Here is a 19,713-nt window from a genome sequence, read left to right as displayed (position 1 = left end):
GTACTTGTGGAGAGAGCAATAAGAGTGTGTTATCGCCAACATAACGTGTGGGAAACGGAAATATACAGACTACGGGATTGCAATGGTTAGAGACAAGAAGGGGAATTCTACATCATCTTGAATTGTAGTGGTTTCAGCAATCATCACGACGACGCAAGGGAACAGCGAAGCGTGTAGCACCGCACCGCTACACAGTAACAAACAGTCACAGTAATAAACGTAAGTGTTGCAAAAATCCCAATTGCGCGTAGTTTAAAACTGCTTCTGTGGGCGAAATTTTTCAGTTATTTGTCATATGCCGAATTTTTCACGGAGGAAATTAGTTAGATTCGTATTTTCTACTTCTGATTTTCAAGTTTAACAATGTAGACAATAAAGGAGCTAGTACCAGTAAGTGGTGTGAAAGCTCAGCCTAGTGAAGAGAAGATGCTATCCATTGCGTTAGATAAAATAGACAAAAGATTTGATAGTCGGGTGAGAGAAATCGCGAAGGACTTACGATAATTTAGAGAATATCCAGAGGAAATATAAAATGTTTTAAATGAATTACGTGAAGGTTATATGGAAACGTCGAAGACATATAAAGAAAGACAAGAAGAAAAACTCACTGCCATTTGTAAATCAGTAGTTAATGTTGGAGGAACTCAGCTCGATAGTAAGACAGTCAGTATTAGCAATAAATTGATATCAATATTTGGGGTAGGTAAAATTGAGAAAGAAGATAACGAAGATAACTGTAGTGAGCGTAAAGATCAGAAAACATAAAGAGGACCATGCAAGAATTTCGAAAGGACCTAAAAGAAGTGTAAGAAGGGAAAACCGGGGAATACTATTCTTACATACTGAACGTCACCTGGGGAGTTAGATTTAGAAGCGGCTTTAGACACCGACTTCTTCAATGAAATGCTTGGTTCTCAACTTAAAGTGGAAAACACAGTGACAGCTAATGTGATATCAGATGACGAAATAACTACCAAGTGCCCAGATGGTGATAGTATATTATAGGATGGACTGATTCTTGATATGATTCGGATGTATTGACGGTGGTTAAGGAACACAATTCACAGCAGAATATTCAAGCAGAGGATGTGAAGGTTATTGTTGTGGAGAAGCTGAAGCAAAGCAATACGGAACAAAAACAATATTTGGAATAGATGTTATTTGGGAAGAAAGAAGTTTGCCGTTCGAAGAGGCTGAGGTGATGTTCCTGAAAAATTACCAAACTTAAAGCACAAAAGGAGAGAGTTTAAATATTATTTGCTACTTCAAGAGACATGACGAAACGTACGCACAAAATTTGGAAAATTAATTAGGAAGGAATCAGTATCTTGAACCACAGCGAGATTATGACGGCTCGCCGTCTTACGGAAAGCGTTGTGAACAAGTGGAATGAGAGGAGATCGGCCTGGGTCAGACAAGTATGCGGGAACTGGTGCGAAGCGGAACTAGCAGAGCTGAAGTGACATATTGTCGGTTGATTGCCTACAGTGATGTGAATACTACGCAGTGGAAGCGGAGAAGAAAAGAAGAGGAAAGGAGGTCGACGCGATGCATTGTGAATGTCGTATGACCCCAAGTAGCCTATGTGGCACGTAGAGTTAAAAGTACTGCAGAATATTCATGAACAGTGATTTATTTAGCAATATTGTTTGTATTAAAATACTGAATATGTGTTCGACTAGCAGCAATGGAGACTGTCATAGTGAACAGTAAATATTTATTTCTTTTGGCATTTTATAGCAGCAACACTTATAAAAGTAGGAGTGTCATGTGCCGTGCGTATTTTGATTTCTTTTTGGGGGTACAGACATTGAGCCAAACTAACTGTTTACATGTTCGCTGCATTCGGACATCGTGTGTGGGGGGGGGGGGGGGTGTTCCGGTAACGCAGTCACCGGTTTCACTGCACCTCTCCACGTCCGCAGCCTAGAAGGGGGAATGCGCCATTCCACGTGCTCACACGCCTTGATATTTCTAAAGCCACTCCTGCCTTCACGACGACACGTGCACAGAAGGGCTACACACAAGTCGGTGACGTCCAAACAGGACACTGGCCATTACGCAGCAAGCCGCTCCTGCCCAAAACCAACACCCGCTGCTTTCTGCTGCGATGGGAAAAACGGCGAATTTCGGTCACGCCGCCGGCTGCTACGCTACAATAGACATTCATCGTGCTCATTTGATGTCTACTGCTTGGTATAGTCAAACAGCTGCTACGTCCACCTGTTAGTGAGTGTGTACATCGCCGAAACTGTTATGTGCTAAAGGGAATTATGAAATACGAGTGCGTATGTGAGTGTCTTGGTTCAGGAAAATGTTCTTCAATTCGTATTAATTGTATATCTTAATATTTTTTATTTTTCAAGTTCAGGTCTTACATTTTCTGCTTGTTTTTCATTACTCACACCTTTATCCATTCCTTTATGTTACGCTAACTGGTATCCTTGAACTATTATTTATACGAGGGTGAGTCAAATGAAAACCTTAAATATTTTTTAAAATATTATTTATTGTGCAGAAGTGGTAAAAAGCTGTATCACTTTTCAACATAATCTCCCCCACTCTCAATGCAAGTCCTCCAGCGCTTACAAAGTGCATAAATTCCTTTAGAAAAAAATTCTTTTGGTAGTCCGCGCAACCACTCATGCATCTCGTGATGTACCTCTTCATCAGAACGGAAATTCTTTCCTGCCATTGCGTCTTTGAGTGGTCCAAAGACAGGGGAATCAATTGGTGATGAGGAATGACGCCATTCCTCGCTCGCTCTCTTCGTTTCCGGTTGGTGGAAGTGAACCAAGGTTTCGTCCCCAGTAACGATTCTTGCAAGGAAACCATCACCTTATCGTTCAAAGCGCCGAAGAAGTTCTTCGCAAGCATCAATTCGTCGTTCTCTCATTTCAGGAGTCAGCTGCCGTGGCACCCATCTTGCAGATACTTTATGAAACTGGAGCACATCATGCACAATGTGGTGTTCTGACCCATGAATAATCTGTAAACATGCTGCAATGTCATTCAGTATCACTCGGAGGTTTTCCTTCACTATGGCTTCAACTGGAGCAATGTTCTGTGGAGTCATAACTCGTTGTGCCTGACCGGGACGAGGAGCATCTTCCACTGAAGTCACACCATTTGCGAACTTCTTACTCCATTCGTAGACTTGCTGCTATGACAAACAAGCATCACCGCAGTGAACCTTCATTCGTCGATGAATTTCAATAGCTTTCACACCTTCACTACGCAAAAACCGAATAACAGAACGCTGTTATTCCCTGGTACATGTCGTAAGTGGGGTGGCCATCTTTACACTGATACTGCGACGGTATGTGTGCATTTGCACTATGCTTCCACCTACAGGCCATTCTGCACGCTGTTTGTAGCACGCTTACCAACTTACAGGATAACGGCGCGAAATTTCGAGTTGCTATTTGAGGTTTTCATTTGACGCACCCTCGTACAATAAATGATGTAGTTTACTCTTGACCTAGAAACTTTTTGATTTTGGCCTTTGTGCCTATAGAAGTGGCAATACACAGCAAAAACTTTGTGCTTTATTCTTTTTTCGTTTCATTTATTGACATAATCTGAGTAAATCACTTTATCACATAAGAAATGATATTGTCTTGATTACAGTATGTTATAGGGTTGTAAAAAGTGTTTTCAGTAACTTTCTGATCCGATAATGACTATTATTTTTTTCTGCGCATCCTGTGCACACAACTTTTGTAGATTTACATGAATACGCATTAACGTTAGTATGATTAGAATGTGCTGTATGCCGTAGACATTTAAGTGGACTGCATTAAGTACTTTTTGGTACAATTTTCATGGAAGTTTATTCTAAAACAATTCGATATTTACTTGCTATTTGATCTCGTAATATGACAGATTTGATTTCTATGTATGTTCATTACCTGCTTGTCATACACATAAGAAATGTAAAAATTGTTATTTCCAGTGTAGGGACGAGAGAATGTACGTGGTGTTTCTGTTGTGTTATAATTAATCAGGAGGAAATCATCGCTCATCGCTGGGTTGTTCACCGCTCATTTGTTTTCTGGGGAATTTCTATTTCCTTTTCTTTGGGTTTTCGAAAATCTTCCTTCTCGCGGCCTTGAAAAAAATCTCCTGGAGGGATGTAAGGAGTACTGTTACACGTATCGATATTGTTCTCCTTACCAACCAATGCCTTCTGGAACTTTCGGAGCAGAGCGCGCCTTTTCTTTGTGAAAGCATTGTTTTAGCGTATAATGAAAACAATGTCTCAATCCTAGTTCTAGCTGTCACCCGTTGTCTTGGCTTGGCGGTAGAGTCGGTGTTGAGCTTCCGTACGGAGCGGTTGCGCACTGCCCCGCCGCAAATAAGTAATGTGTAGAATTTTCTAGAAATTGGAATCAGTAGTTAAAAGCTTACGTTGGTTAGTAGAAGAAAAGTATTTCAGTTATTTCGCGGAAAGGCGTGAGAGATTAATTAATAGATTTATGGTTGATACAATGTCGTGCTTCCCCCATGAACCATGGACCTTGCCGTTGGTGGGGAGGCTTGCGTGCCTCAGCGATACGGATGGCCGTACCGTAGGTGCAACCACAACGGAGGGGTATCTGCTGAGAGGCCAGACAAACATGTGGTTCCTGAAGAGGGACAGCAGCCTTTTCAGTAGTTGCAGGGGCAACAGTCTGGATGATTGACTGATCTGGCCTTGTAACATTAACCAAAACGGCCTTGCTGTGCTGGTACTGCGAACGGCTGAAAGCAAGGGGAAACTACAGCCGTAATTTTTCCCGAGGACATGCAGCTTTACTGTATGATTAAATGATGATGGCGTCCTCTTGGGTAAAATATTCCGGAGGTAAAATAGTCCCCCATTCGGATCTCCGGGCGGGGACTACTCAAGAGGACGTCGTTATCAGGAGAAAGAAAACTGGCATTCTACGGATCGGAGCGTGGAATGTCAGATCCCTTAATCGGGCAGGTAGGTTAGAAAATTTAAAAAGGGAAATGGATAGGTTAAAGTTAGATATAGTGGGAATTAGTGAAGTTCGGTGGCAGGAGGAACAAGACTTTTGGTCAGGTGATTACAGGGTTATAAATACAAAATCAAATAGGGGAAATGCAGGAGTAGGTTTAATAATGAATAAAAAAATAGGAGTGCGGGTTAGCTACTACAAACAGCATAGTGAACGCATTATTGTTGCCAAGATAGACACAAAGCCCATGCCTACTACAGTAGTACAAGTTTATATGCCAACTAGCTCTGCAGATGATGAAGAAATTGATGAAATGTATGACGAGATAAAAGAAATTATTCAGGTAGTGAAGGGAGACGAAAATTTAATAGTCATGGGTGACTGGAATTCGTCAGTAGGAAAAGGGAGAGAAGGAAACATAGTAGGTGAATATGGATTGGGGGGAAGAAATGAAAGAGGAAGCCGCCTTGTAGAATTTTGCACAGAGCATAACTTAATCATAGCTAACACTTGGTTCAAGAATCATAAAAGAAGGTTGTATACCTGGAAGAATCCTGGAGATACTAATAGGTATCAGATAGATTATATAATGGTAAGACAGAGATTTAGGAACCAGGTTTTAAATTGTAAGACATTTCCAGGGGCAGATGTGGATTCTGACCACAATCTATTGGTAATGAACTGCAGATTGAAACTGAAGAAACTGCAAAAAGGTGGGAATTTAAGGAGATGGGACCTTGATAAACTGAAACAACCAGAGGTTGTAGAGAGTTTCAGGGAGAGCATAAGGGAACAATTGACAGGAATGGGGGAAAGAAATACAGTAGAAGAAGAATGGGTAGCTCTGAGGGATGAAGTAGTGAAGGCAGCAGAGGATCAAGTAGGTAAAAAGACGAGGGCTAATAGAAATCCTTGGGTAACAGAAGAAATATTGAATTTAATTGATGAAAGGAGAAAATATAAAAATGCAGTAAATGAAGCTGGCAAAAGGGAATACAAACGTCTCAAAAATGAGATCGACAGAAAGTGCAAAATGGCTAAGCAGGGATGGCTAGAGGACAAATGTAAGGATGTAGAGGCTTGTCTCACTAGGGGTAAGATAGATACTGCCTACAGGAAAATTAAAGAGACCTTTGGAGAGAAGAGAACCACTTGTATGAATATCAAGAGCTCAGATGGCAACCCATTTCTAAGCAAAGAAGGGAAGGCAGAAAGGTGGAAGGAGTATATAGAGGGTTTATACAAGGGCGATGTACTTCAGGACAGTATTATGGAAATGGAAGAGGATGTAGATGAAGATGAAATGGGAGATAAGATACTGCGTGAAGAGTTTGACAGAGCACTGAAAGACCTGAGTCGAAACAAGGCCACGGGAGTAGACAACATTCCATTAGAACTACTGATGGCCTTGGGAGAGCCAGTCATGACAAAACTCTACCATCTGGTGAGCAAGATGTATGAGACAGGCGAAATACCCACATACTTCAAGAAGAATATAATAATTCCAATACCAAAGAAAGCAAGTGTTGACAGATGTGAAAATTACCGAACTATCAGTTTAATAAGTCACAGCTGCAAAATACTAACGCGAATTCTTTACAGACGAATGGAAAAACTGGTAGAAGCGGACCTCGGGGAAGATCAGTTTGGATTCCGTAGAAATGTTGGAACACGTGAGGCAATACTAACCTTACGACTTATCTTAGAAGAAAGATTAAGAAAAGGCAAACCTACGTTTCTAGCATTTGTAGACTTAGAGAAAGCTTTTGACAACGTTAACTGGAATACTCTCTTTCAAATTCTGAAGGTGGCAGGGGTAAAATACAGGGAGCGAAAGGCTATTTACAATTTGTACAGAAACCAGATGGCAGTTATAAGAGTCCAGGGGCATGAAAGGGAAGCAGTGGTTGGGAAAGGAGTAAGACAGGGTTGTAGCCTCTCCCCGATGTTATTCAATCTGTATATCGAGCAAGCAGTAAAGGAAACAAAAGAAAAATTCGGAGTAGGTATTAAAATTCATGGAGAAGAAGTAAAAACTTTGAGGTTCGCCGATGACATTGTAATTCTGTCAGAGACAGCAAAGGACTTGGAAGAGCAGTTGAACGGAATGGACAGTGTCTTGAAAGGAGGATATAAGATGAACATCAACAAAAGCAAAACGAGGATAATGGAATGTAGTCGAATTAAATCGGGTGATGCTGAGGGGATTAGATTAGGAAATGAGACACTTAAAGTAGTAAAGGAGTTTTGCTATTTAGGGAGTAAAATAACTGATGATGGTCGAAGTAGAGAGGATATAAAATGTAGACTGGCAATGGCAAGGAAATCGTTTCTGAAGAAGAGAAATTTGTTAACATCGAGTATAGATTTAAGTGTCAGGAAGTCGTTTCTGAAAGTATTTGTATGGAGTGTAGCCATGTATGGAAGTGAAACATGGACGATAAATAGTTTGGACAAGAATAGAATAGAAGCTTTCGAAATGTGGTGCTACAGAAGAATGCTGAAGATAAGGTGGGTAGATCACGTAACTAATGAGGAGGTATTGAATAGGATTGGGGAGAAGAGAAGTTTGTGGCACAACTTGACTAGAAGAAGGGATCGGTTGGTAGGACATGTTTTGAGGCATCAAGGGATCACAAATTTAGCATTGGAGGGCAGCGTGGAGGGTAAAAATCGTAGAGGGAGACCAAGAGATCAATACACTAAGCAGATTCAGAAGGATGTAGGTTGCAGTAGGTACTGGGAGATGAAGAAGCTTGCACAGGATAGAGTAGCATGGAGAGCTGCATCAAACCAGTCTCAGGACTGAAGACCACAACAACAACAACAATGTCGTGTTTGAGAATCAGTAATTGTCGTGGAGAAACATATTGAGAGCAGAAAGTAAATGAAAAGGCTTCCATGTCCAGTAAGTACCTGTTTAATTAATGTGGAAACGCAATGTAGCAATGGTTACCTCAGTGTGAATGTGAAACCAACGTAACTGTTAAACTACACTGTATTATGAGCGTGAGAAACAATAAGCCCAAGTAATTTGATTTGTATTTTTATTATTTCAAAGTGCAATTTTTATTCCTTAATTAAATAACTTTAATGTTTCCAATGAATGAGAGACGTGTATTCGCTTTGGACACATCGTCAGGTCATTTTCGTAACGAAGTATGATCTCTATGTAAAGCTCCAATCCTTGAGTCCGACAGTCCGATAGCCGCAGAATTAAACTGGAAAAACGTTAATGAAGAGAGTGAGGAACTTAACAAGTAGCGCAGGTGGACAGGAATTTAAAACTTGAGCAGCACTTGCAATTAACCAGAAACTTTGAACCGACAAGAGCAGTCACTAGCAGCATCAGTGGCAGTCGACACGGAATTTCAAACCTCCTCAAGCGCCGTAGCTGTCGAGGGATTATACTGACGAGGTATTTCAAATCTTCGAGGCTACGTAGCACACTGTATTATTCTACGTTTTGCTGACTAAATGTTTTGGATCTGAAGACAGTCAGTGGTCCTAGTAGGGCTCGATACCACTATAGCATGCACTTTGGAACTTTTTTGTGCTGTATTTTCTATTGAAACTTTCCTTTAGTTCCCTGTGTTATCGTATTTGTCTAGGAATAATTCCGACTGAGAACAATAATCTATATTCAATTACTTTTAGATACAGGAGGAAACTGACCTCACAGTACAAATCTTACGCCTCTTGCAATCGATGAGTGCGACACCGGAAAAGCTGTTACAAAGGCTGCATGAATGAAACCAATAGCAAGAGCAAGTCAGGCGGACACCACGGGCGCTCCACCAGTCTGACGCAGCAACGGAATCTTAGTCCAGCTACATCGCCACACTGCAGCAACTCTTCACGGCACATAGAATAACAGATGATGTTAAAAAATGTTCTTTCTTGTTATCCAGCGCTAGTGCTCATATCTACAGGTTGATGCAACAGTTGTTTCCCGATAAAGACCCATGTGTGTTCGGTTATGCAGAGGTGAAGGACGAATTCATTGAATATTTCGAAAGAACGATTCTAGTGGCGTCGTCACGCAATAAGTTCCATAGTACGTGTAACAAAACCCTCGACAATCTTTCTCACTAGGGATTGTAAATTCAGGTATAAAAATGAAGGTTGTAATCTTCCCTATGCTGATGCTACCAGATGCAGGCCATCGGAATGACCTTATTCGCTTCAGTCACCTCACGCTCGGTGAATGTTTATCCGTTATTCAGGCTTTTGAACAAAGGAGAGGGGGGTCCACAGTCACTGAGGAACCGACGTTTTTAAGACGGAGTTTCATAGTAGTGGCAAGTTTTCCAGTCCCAAGGGTAGACAGAACGGCAAAACCCTCCAAGGGTCAAGGATAGTTACAGTCCAAGGAAGGGGACAAGTCGAAATTAATAGGAAATCAGCCGTCTAAAACGAAGTCTTGTGCTCTGTGCTTCGTTGCTCACGATAAATGGTCGTGTTATTACAAAAATATGAAGTGTCTAAATTGTTGAAAATTGGGGCACACGACAGAGCTTAGTCTGCCGAAGCAACGTCGCACTGACAAGTACCCTACTTGCATAGGTGACACTAAAAATATGGAAGATGACTTATAAAATAGCGTTTACAGTGTTATTTCGCAAGGTACTAGAGTGGTTTTGGTTGTTGGATTCAGTGGATGAAATGTGCAGTTTCAAATTGATACAGATTTCTCTAAAACTATCACGAATATTGCTACTTATGGCTCTGTTGGCTGTTCACGGTTGGCCATATGTAAATGAACTCTGACGAGTTACATTGATCACATGAACCAAATCAAAGGTTATTTATAGTGGTTGCCTACTATAAAAACAAATGTGTGCAGGCACCGTTGCTGGTGATGCAATATCAAACAGCTGTGAACGTACTGGGATATAATCTTTTCAGCGACTTGGTTTCATGGTTCAGGATTCTGCCAGGCAAATTCACGTCATCAGTGGGAATGTGGAATGTACACAACTCCATACCAGATACCACGCCACACTGCCAAAATCTTATTTTCCTTGGCCTACAGAAATGGACCCCTGGTGCTGGCTCCACCTAGACTCTACCAGACTGTTTCTGGTGTCTAAGTGGTTTATGATCGTGGACGTTCACACTAGCTACCCTTACATCGTCAGGATGGGCAGTGTCGCCAAAAAATCTGCTCCCTTAAACAGATCTTTCCAGTGGAAGATCTCTCAACAGCTGTTGTTACACATAATGGCGCTTAGCTTACTGCTGAAGAATTTGAGTCTTTCTGCATGGCTCATCGTATTCAGCACCTTCGTAGTGCGCCATTTCACCTAGAGTTGATGGGGCTGCAAAACACTTCGTTCGGACATTCAAGGCTCAAATGAAAAACTCACTGCTGACTACAGTTCAACTTGCTGATATTTCTCTCTCCTTATAGAAGTTCTATCCATAAGGACATATCTGCCACAGAGGTGCTGCCCAGACGGAAGAGAAGGATACTTCTGTCCCTCACTGCATCCCAGCCATGGGGAAGCATCATCGCCAATGGATTTGGAGGAAAAAAATGGCATTCTAAGGTGGATGCCAATGTCTCCTATTCCGTGATATGACATGGAAGAAGGAAGGAAGATCAAGGTTTAGTGTCTCGAGAGCACTAGAGACGGAGCACTAGCTAGGACTGCTTCAAGGATAGAGAAGGAAATCGGCTGTGACGTTTTGGAGGAACCATCCTGGCATTTACTGATTTAGAGATATCACGAAAAAAAGCAAATCTGGATGGTCGGACGCGGATTTGAACCGTCATAGGAGTGATATCTTGGGACTGTGGTCTCTCTACTGGGCATTGTGATGTATGTCATACTGACAGCAGAAGGGGATATCCGATGAAAAAGTGTGAATTAACTTCGACCGTGGGTTGATTCTTTTTCTTGTTTCAGAAATTGTAGCCCTGTTTCAGTTTCAAGTGGAGACAATGCTTCTCTCCTAGAAGGGGAAGGGGGAGATGGAGAACTGCACCCTACCAGTGCTGACACCCTACCACCATCAGAACCGATGTACTCGGAGTCCACCAGAGTTGGCGCGGAGGCCAGGACGGAGGTGGATCTTGTCCACCAACCACAGCATCAGCATAAGGAGGAGAGGCTTCGCCTCTCTTCCCTGCCAGGTAGTCGGGCTTTCTGCTGCGGGCGGTGTGTAGGTTCAGCCAACATGAAAGCAAAGTGAGTACTTTGGTGGCCTTCCACAGAGAATGCTAAGGGCAGCCACACTACTTTGTGCACCTCTGTCTCAGGCACCAAATAGGCCGAGGGATGACATCACTCCATCTCAGAAGCCAATGAGCACCACATCACAGCCATTCATATAGATTCCCAGTAATAATCTGTATGGCTATTTAACTAGTGTCCCAGCGAGTTAGCGATAGTCTTGAGTAGACTGTCTACATTTGTCATCGGTAATGGGCTCAGCTATGGACAGTATTTACTTCTGGAGAGAGAGTTTATTGTGTATTGGACTTAGTCTCAGCCAGAACAGATCGGGTTAGTGTTGTATCTGAACTGGAAATTATGGTTTTGTGTTGTAACAACAGAATGTTGTACTAGTCATTTTGTAGTTGCGTTGCAGACACCCTAATATTGAACAGTAATAACACTGAAGTTATCATTTTTGTGTGCTTATGTATGTTTGATAAATTATACATCGTTTTTGTACTTCCAATAACATAGTAACAAGAGGAATTGGGGCGCGTATCGAGGTATATTGCCAATAATTTTTCCATCGATCCGTACATCAATGGAACATAATCGGCAAAGGCTGATATTAGTATGATATGCCCTCTCTATACATTGTACAATGGCTTTCTGTTTATACATGTAGTTGTAAATGTGGAGGCGTAGTTATAATGGTGTCCATCATCAGTGAATTTGGAAGGGGAATGTCGGATGCGAATTTGTTCCATAACAGAGCATCTCATTGATGATACAAAACAGGGTCGACCTAACTTACACCTTAAATAGCAGTTCAGTGAACTCTAAAAGTGCCGCGCGGGGTAGCAGTGCGGTCTAAGGCGCCTTGCCACAGTTCGGGCCGTTCCCCCCGTAAGAGGTTCGGGTCCACCCTCGGGCGTGGGTGTGTGTGTTGTCCTTAGCGTAAGTTAGTTTACGTTAGATTGAGTAGTGTGTAAGCCTAGGGACCGATGACCTCAGCAATTTGGTCCCATAGGAACTTATCACAAATAAAAATAAATAAAAATTAAAATTAAAATTAAAAGTTAAAAAAAAATCTGAAACTGTGCTTTGTAGGAAAAAAGTTTGAGATTTGTATCTTAATATATACGTTGCTTAGGTGAGCCTTGAGAAACAGTTTTCTCCTTTGGTAAGTCCCGTCCTTTGTTTCGTCAAACGGTTTAACTCGGGTATGTAAAGCTAAAGAAATATTACAATAATTTGTGGAAGCCCACAGGTTGGGAAATGTTTACATGGCGCTGGACGCTCTCACTCAAGAGGAGGATTCTCTTGGTCGTTTTATTATTAACCATTTCCAGCAAATCTCGTTCACTTCTGTACGTAGACTGGCTTCTCTGCCCCAGATGTTTTAAAAGTGAAAGAAGATGGGGCTGAAAACGTCGACATTGATTAGAAGAGTGTTTAAAAGTTTTCCGTTTAATTCTCTGGACTACATTGAGCATGCATGGGACCATAATGATGGTCTTACATAAGACACTGCACAGTTATGGGATGAAATGTATACAGCATGGATCAGCATACTAATAGTAACACCTAGCAGGCTTCTCGATCTTTCAATAGGCGTCTACATAACACACTGCGTTCTCTGGGTATTCATGGATGGTCCAATTAATGTTATGGCTATTCTAATGCTTTCACTAATATTTTTAATAGATAATGGTCTGTATGAAATGGACAGTAAAATGATTTTACCTGTCAGTTAGCGGTGTGATTACGAGTCTCTCAGTACAACCTAGGTACTCATTCTGGTAAGTGAAGGTCACGTCAGTAATTGCAATCCACGTCTTGTCGACATCTTCTTTGAAATAGAATCGGCATTGCTTCAGCCACTCAAAGTCGTTTGCGTGTCTGACGTTCAAGCGACACTGTAAAACAAGAACCAGTCGTTATAAAATGACACATTGAATGGTATTTATTTAGTATGTCTCGTCAATATGCGGTCTAGAGTTTATGCATCTTCGAATACAGTACATCAGTGGTGCATGAGCAAATAATTTTAGTTCTATTTGGGAATGATAGGATGTACGAATACACGAAATTTATTTTACGGTTACAGAACATTACATCTACATCTACATCTATATTTATACTCCGCAAGCCACCCAACGGTGTGTGGCGGAGGGCACTTTACGTGACACTGTTATTACCTCTCTTTCCTGTTCCAGTCGCTTATGGTTCGCGGGAAGAACGACTGTCTGAAAGCCTCCGTGCGCGCTCTAATCTCTCTAATTTTACATTCGTGATCTCCTCGGGAGGTATAAGTAGGGGGAAGCAATATATTCGATACCTCATCCAGAAACGCACCCTCTCGAAACCTGGCGAGCAAGCTACACCGCGATGCAGAGCGCCTCTCTTGCAGAGTCTGCCACTTGAGTTTATTAAACATCTCCGTAACGCTATCACGGTTACCAAATAACCCTGTGATGAAACGCGCCGCTCTTCTTTGGATCTTCTCTATCTCCTCCGTCAACCCGATCTGGTACGGATCCCACACTGATGAGCAATACTCAAGTATAGGTCGAACGAGTGTTTTGTAAGCCACCTCCTTTGTTGATGGACTACATTTTCTAAGCACTCTCCCAATGAATCTCAACCTGGTACCCGCCTTACCAACAATTAATTTTATATGATCATTCCACTTCAAATCGTTCCGCACGCATACTCCCAGATATTTTACAGAAGTAACTGCTACCAGTGTTTGTTCCGCTATCATATAATCATACAATAAAGGATCCTTCTTTCTATGTATTCGCAATACATTACATTTGTCTATGTTAAGGGACAGTTGCCACTCCCTGCACCAAGTGCCTATCCGCTGCAGATCTTCCTGCATTTCGCTACAATTTTCTAATGCTGCAATTTCTCTGTATACTACAGAATCATCCGCGAAAAGCCGCATGGAACTTCCGACACTATCTACTAGGTCATTTATATATATTGTGAAAAGCAATGGTCCCATAACACTCCCCTGTGGCACGCCAGAGGTTACTTTAACGTCTGTAGACGTCCCTCCATTGATAAAAACATACTGTGTTCTGTTTGCTAAAAACTCTTCAATCCAGCCACACAGCTGGTCTGATATTCCGTAGGCTCTTACTTTGTTTATCAGGCGACAGTGCGGAACTGTATCGAACGCCTTCCGGAAGTCAAGAAAAATAGCATCTACCTGGGAGCCTGTATCTAATATTTTCTGGGTCTCATGAACAAATAAAGCGAGTTGGGTCTCACACGATCGCTGTTTCCGGAATCCATGTTGATTCCTACATAGTAGATTCTGGGTTTCCAAAAACGACATGATACTCGAGCAAAAAACATGTTCTAAAATTCTACAACAGATCGACGTCAGAGATATAGGTCTATAGTTTTGCGCATCTGCTCGACGACCCTTCTTGAAGACTGGGACTACCTGTGCTCTTTTCCAATCATTTGGAACCCTCCGTTCCTCTAGAGACTTGCGGTACACGGCTGTTAGAAGGGGGGCAAGTTCTTTCGCGTACTCTGTGTAGAATCGAATTGGTATCCCGTCAGGTCCAGTGGACTTTCCTCTGTTGAGTGATTCCAGTTGCTTTTCTATTCCTTGGACACTTATTTCGATGTCAGCCATTTTTTCGTTTGTGCGAGGATTTAGAGAAGGAACTGCAGTGCGGTCTTCCTCTGTGAAACAGCTTTGGAAAAAGGTGTTTAGTATTTCAGCCTTACGCGTGTCATCCTCTGTTTCAATGCCATCATCATCCCGGAGTGTCTGGATATGCTGTTTCGAGCCACTTACTGATTTAACGTAAGACCAGAATATGTCTCCTGGCTAAAAACAGCATTCACAATGAGGCTGTATTATAGCTAGTACAATGTTTACCTGAAGAGTAAACAAGTAACTGTAATTATACTAAGGTGTGGTATCTGTCCTTCCATACATATCAGAAAGAACAGACACCATGTGGAATCTGCAGCTGTGATACGTAAATTAAAGGTGGAGGGGGAGAAAGGAAAGTAATGGGAAGGAGCTAGTGATGTCAGCTGCATCAGGACTTTATGCGGTATCAACAGCGACCAGAGAAAATGTGTGCCAGTCCAGGATTCGAACCTAGGATCTCCTGCTTACTAGGCAATTGCATTAGCCACTGTGTCACCCACATACAGTGTGGACTATCTCAGCACAACTCTCGGATCACACATTCCCACTCGCCGCCACCTATCCGCTGTTCCCATACATGTTCTCCATGCTCGCTACTTTGAGATTCTTGCAGGAGGTTGAATGTGTCTGTGCATCCTCACTGAAGGTGATAGATTTGTTGCCCATCGAGGTGAATCAATTCTACAAAGTTCAAACCCGCGTCCGGCCATCCTGAGTTAGCTTTCCCGTGATTTCCCTAAATCGCTTCAGGTAAATGCCGAGATGGTTTCTCTGACAGGGCACGGCCGACTTCCTTCCCCATTCTTCCCTAATCCGATGGGACCGATGACCGCGCTGTTTGGTCCCTTCCCCCGAACCAACCAACCATTCATGCAAATGAATGACAGGTGGGAAAGCAAAGACACCACGCATTCGTATAATTAATTCGCCTCGAAGTGCAAAGGACCCACCACCTTCAGTGCAGATGCGCAAGTACGTTCGACCTCCTGCGGGAATTCCAGAGTGGTGGACATGGAGGACATGGACGGGGACCTCGGATAGGTGGAATCAGGTGGGAATGTGGGTCGGCCGAGAGGAGTGTCCATGCAACTGCAATGTACACCGTGTCCGGGTGGCGCAGTGCTAAACGCAACTGCCTATTTAGCAGGAGATACTGTGTTCTAATCTTGGTTTGGTACGTATTTTCACTCATCGTCGTTGATTCCAAATAAAGTCCTGGTGCAGCTAACATTAACAGTTCCTTCTCTTTTTCCTTTCTCCCCCTCCACCTTGAATTTATATAATAAATAACTTTAAATGAATCTCGCTCCTTGTCCTCTTTTATTTCTGAATTCGTTACGCTGTAACGATTGTAAGTGCGCTTTAAGAACTGAAGCTAAAATGCCCAAGAAATTGGTTTATGTTAAAACGACAGAAAAAAGAGAAGAGGAGATTAGTGTTTAACGTCCCGTCGATTACGAGGTCATTAGAGACGGAGCACAAGCTCGGATTAGGGAAGGATGGAGGAGGAAAACGGCCATGCCCTTTAGAAGGAACCGTTCCGGCATTTGCCTTAAGCGATTTAGGGAAATCACGGAAAACCTAAATCAGGATGGTCGGACGAGGGTTGGAATCGTCGTCCTCCTGAATGCGAGTCTAGTGTGCTAACCACTGCACTGCCCCGATCGGTAACGACAGAAAAATCTGGGCTAAATTTTGCTGATTGCTTGAAGTTAACTTCGTGCGTCGGACTTTTGTCGCGGTTGTGCTCTCTAACAGCTCTGTATAACAATGCATGTGCAACTACGAGGACAACACGCTTTAGTATTGAAGAGATGAACTAAGTGGAGCGCGATCTGAAAGTTATAATACGTACAAAACACAATATTATGCCCCAGCAGTCGTCTTTGTGAGAACCATGTATTCATGGCGCTTTATTCCGGAACCGCGCTGCTGCTACGGTCGCAGGTTCGAATCCTGCCTCGGGCATGGATGTGTGTGATGTCCTTAGGTTAGTTAGGTTTAAGTAGTTCTAAGTCCTATGGGACTGATGACCTCAGAAGTTAAGTCCCATAGTGCTCAGAGCCATTTGAATCATGAACATCGTGGCGTCAGCTCATCCAACTTCCTGCAAATGAAATGAATTTTGCTTTCTATGAATTAGAGTCACTGACATCCACCCTCTGCTCTGACTGTTTTTTCGGTTCTGTGTGATGTGGTGGAGCTATGTCTCACCCGACGTCGCAAATCGGCGAAAAAATTAGCCAGATTCTTTTAAAAATACCGCAAGCATTTGGTTTCCCACTTCCTTTCGGGAACTTCAATAAATGTCAGGCTCATCCGGCATCAAGCTTCCCTATACATAATTCTTCCTGCAAAATGAAGTACACGCTGTCTTCTGATGTATATGTGGCGTTGGTTATTTCACACACTTTTCGTAGAAAATATCCTAATACCACACAACTAGCTGTCTCAATGTTTTCATTCGTGATTATAGTGAACTTTGTGACGCCACGGTACTTTATCGATTTTAACGAAACACACAACACGACTACTTCAAAATGAAGTGTAATGCAAACAGCTTTACAGATGCTGATACTTGATTTATTGTGCTTAGTGTAACAACGTTGCCGGCCGGAGTGGCCGTGCGGTTAAAGGCGCTTCAGTCTGGAACCGCGTGACCGCTACGGTCGCAGGTTCGAATCCTGCCTCGGGCATGTATGTGTGTGATGTCCTTAGGTTAGTTAGGTTTAAGTAGTTCTAAGTTCTAGGGGACTTATGACCACAGATGTTGAGTCCCATAGTGCTCAGAGCCATTTGTAACAACGTTACAAAAGCAGTATTTTGTTGACGTCAAAGCCACATTTGTGCTGGTTCGAAAACGTTTCATCTTACGAACTGGAAAAGAAGCAGACTACCCAAAGGTATGCTAAGAGCAATGGAAATTTGTCTGAAGAAATATCTTCCACATATGATCCTTTCGAATTCCTTATCAAGCCTCTAGACATGTCCATATAGATTTTACTCCTCTAAGAACTGAAATCCTACCTCTTAGTACACAACAATTAACAAATAAATAAATAAATAAAATGAGGATAATGTTATTCAGATGTTACTCACCAGAATGTCGAAAATGTCCCGCTGATGCACATGTATAGTGATGAGAGTTTCGAACTTGATCCGCTCTAACTTGGTAAGATCACGGGTCGTCTGGTCGATAAGGGTATTAAGCAATTCTAGAAATTTGTTGTTGGTCTCTGACATAATCTTCTTGTCAGCACGAGCTTGCATGAGGGCCGCCTCACCATCTCTGGTCCAGATCATCTGTATTCCTAATATTCCGACCTGTAAAGAACGATACCCATTATTTCATATTACCTGCTGCGATTAAGTGAAATAATGTCTGAAAAATGTTCCAACAAACGACTGTTTTAACGGCTGGGAAGGAAAACTGTCTAATTAGAAGTATCGACGTCAGTCGCTACTGTAGTTTTGTGTAACATGTTGTAGATAACTGGAAATCGTAATTGCAACTGTTTGCGTCCCGTAGTGTTTATGTCAGGCATGTTTATCAACTGGTGACCAATTTTAGCACACACATAAACAAATTGCTAGAAACAGAGTGAGTTTTGGAAGAGATACAAACACAGTCATGCTTCATTTGTTGTGTGTTACTCAACACGATTTCGCTTCTGTGTCACAATTAAGTTGCTCTCAGTTACGTTTATTCTCCATGATGTGTTTCGAAGGCTTATATCTCCAGCCTTAGTTTGAAAGTTTCTTGATTTTGATAATAGGATGTTTTTTCTACAAAATACCTTTATTTTTCAATGTTTTGCTTTAAACAAAAGCGCTCTAGGATGCCACAGCGCTACTCTTTACATACAGGATCCGGAAAAAGGACCTCGCATCTTTCAAAACGTAGCTACAAACAAATACACAGAAAATAATATTATTTAGGAAAAACAAGTTCTATGCTATTTTAGATTAGTTGGTTTTAAAAATTATGTCCAGTAAAAGGCTTCTTCCGTTGGTGACTAGATGACGAGGCATTTTCCGGAAGTTGTTCATAGTTTTTCGTGTTATGTCCTGTGGAACGGCAGACACTTCCCGAATTATTGCCTCCTTACGTGCTTGCAGGTTTATGGGGCGATGTTTTTACACTTGAGCCTTTAAATGCCCACAAAGAAAGAAATCACAGTGTGATAAATCGTGTGACCTTCGGTGACAGGCGATGTCTCCTCGCGAAGAGAGAATTTCTAGAGAAAGTCGAGAGGGTGAGCTCTGGCTCTCTATTTTTAGAACCAGACTTCTCCCTCTTTATGATGTCCAAAAAACTCATTTAACTTGGGTCTCTATCATGCGACAATAGTAATTTGAATTAACCGTTGCTGTTACTATATATTCTTCAAAAACAGACGGACTCCACACATATACTGTAGTTCAGAACGGCGCACCAAACTGTCACATGATGGCTGTGAAGCGGTCGTTGGTGAAGTTCCTGAAGGTTTTCTGCTGCCCAGAAGCGGAAATTTAGCTCATTTACAGCGTCTCACAAGGGGAAGTGTTCATCCTGAGAAGAAATTAAAACAGCGCCTGAGGGAATGTTCTCAAGAATTTCCTTTGCTAGATTCAAAATCTCTCTTACTTCGCTCACGGTAACCATCATTTTGTGGGGGTGCATGTGAAGATATCTATGGAACCGGTCCTATCAGACAATCCTAGGGCAGCAGCATGTCTAAGTGCTGAACACTTTGGAGATTGCTCGACGGGTGCTCTCACACTCACCACATATTCCGACGTTGGCACAGTGCCAGCGAATGTGGAAGACAAGTGTTTTACGTCCGACAAACATAAACCGAACATCATCTCTTCAGGTGTAATAATATGCTCTTGCAATTCGTTTTCAGCTTCGTTAGGA

General features: G+C 42.2%; 1 protein-coding gene across 1 annotated transcript in view; it reads right to left on the bottom strand.

The window, feature by feature from the left end:
* Positions 1 to 19,713, bottom strand: part of LOC126249493 (dynein axonemal heavy chain 5) — an 856,962-nt gene that overhangs the window by 420,593 nt on the left and 416,656 nt on the right. Inside the window, 2 exon segments of the mRNA XM_049951144.1 lie at positions 12,875 to 13,047; positions 17,913 to 18,137. Of these exon segments, the coding sequence (XP_049807101.1) occupies positions 12,875 to 13,047; positions 17,913 to 18,137 (398 nt within the window).

This window comes from Schistocerca nitens, chromosome 3 (assembly GCF_023898315.1).
Source record: "Schistocerca nitens isolate TAMUIC-IGC-003100 chromosome 3, iqSchNite1.1, whole genome shotgun sequence".
Taxonomy (NCBI): domain Eukaryota; kingdom Metazoa; phylum Arthropoda; class Insecta; order Orthoptera; family Acrididae; genus Schistocerca; species Schistocerca nitens.
This window is presented reverse-complemented; position numbering and strand designations above follow the sequence as displayed.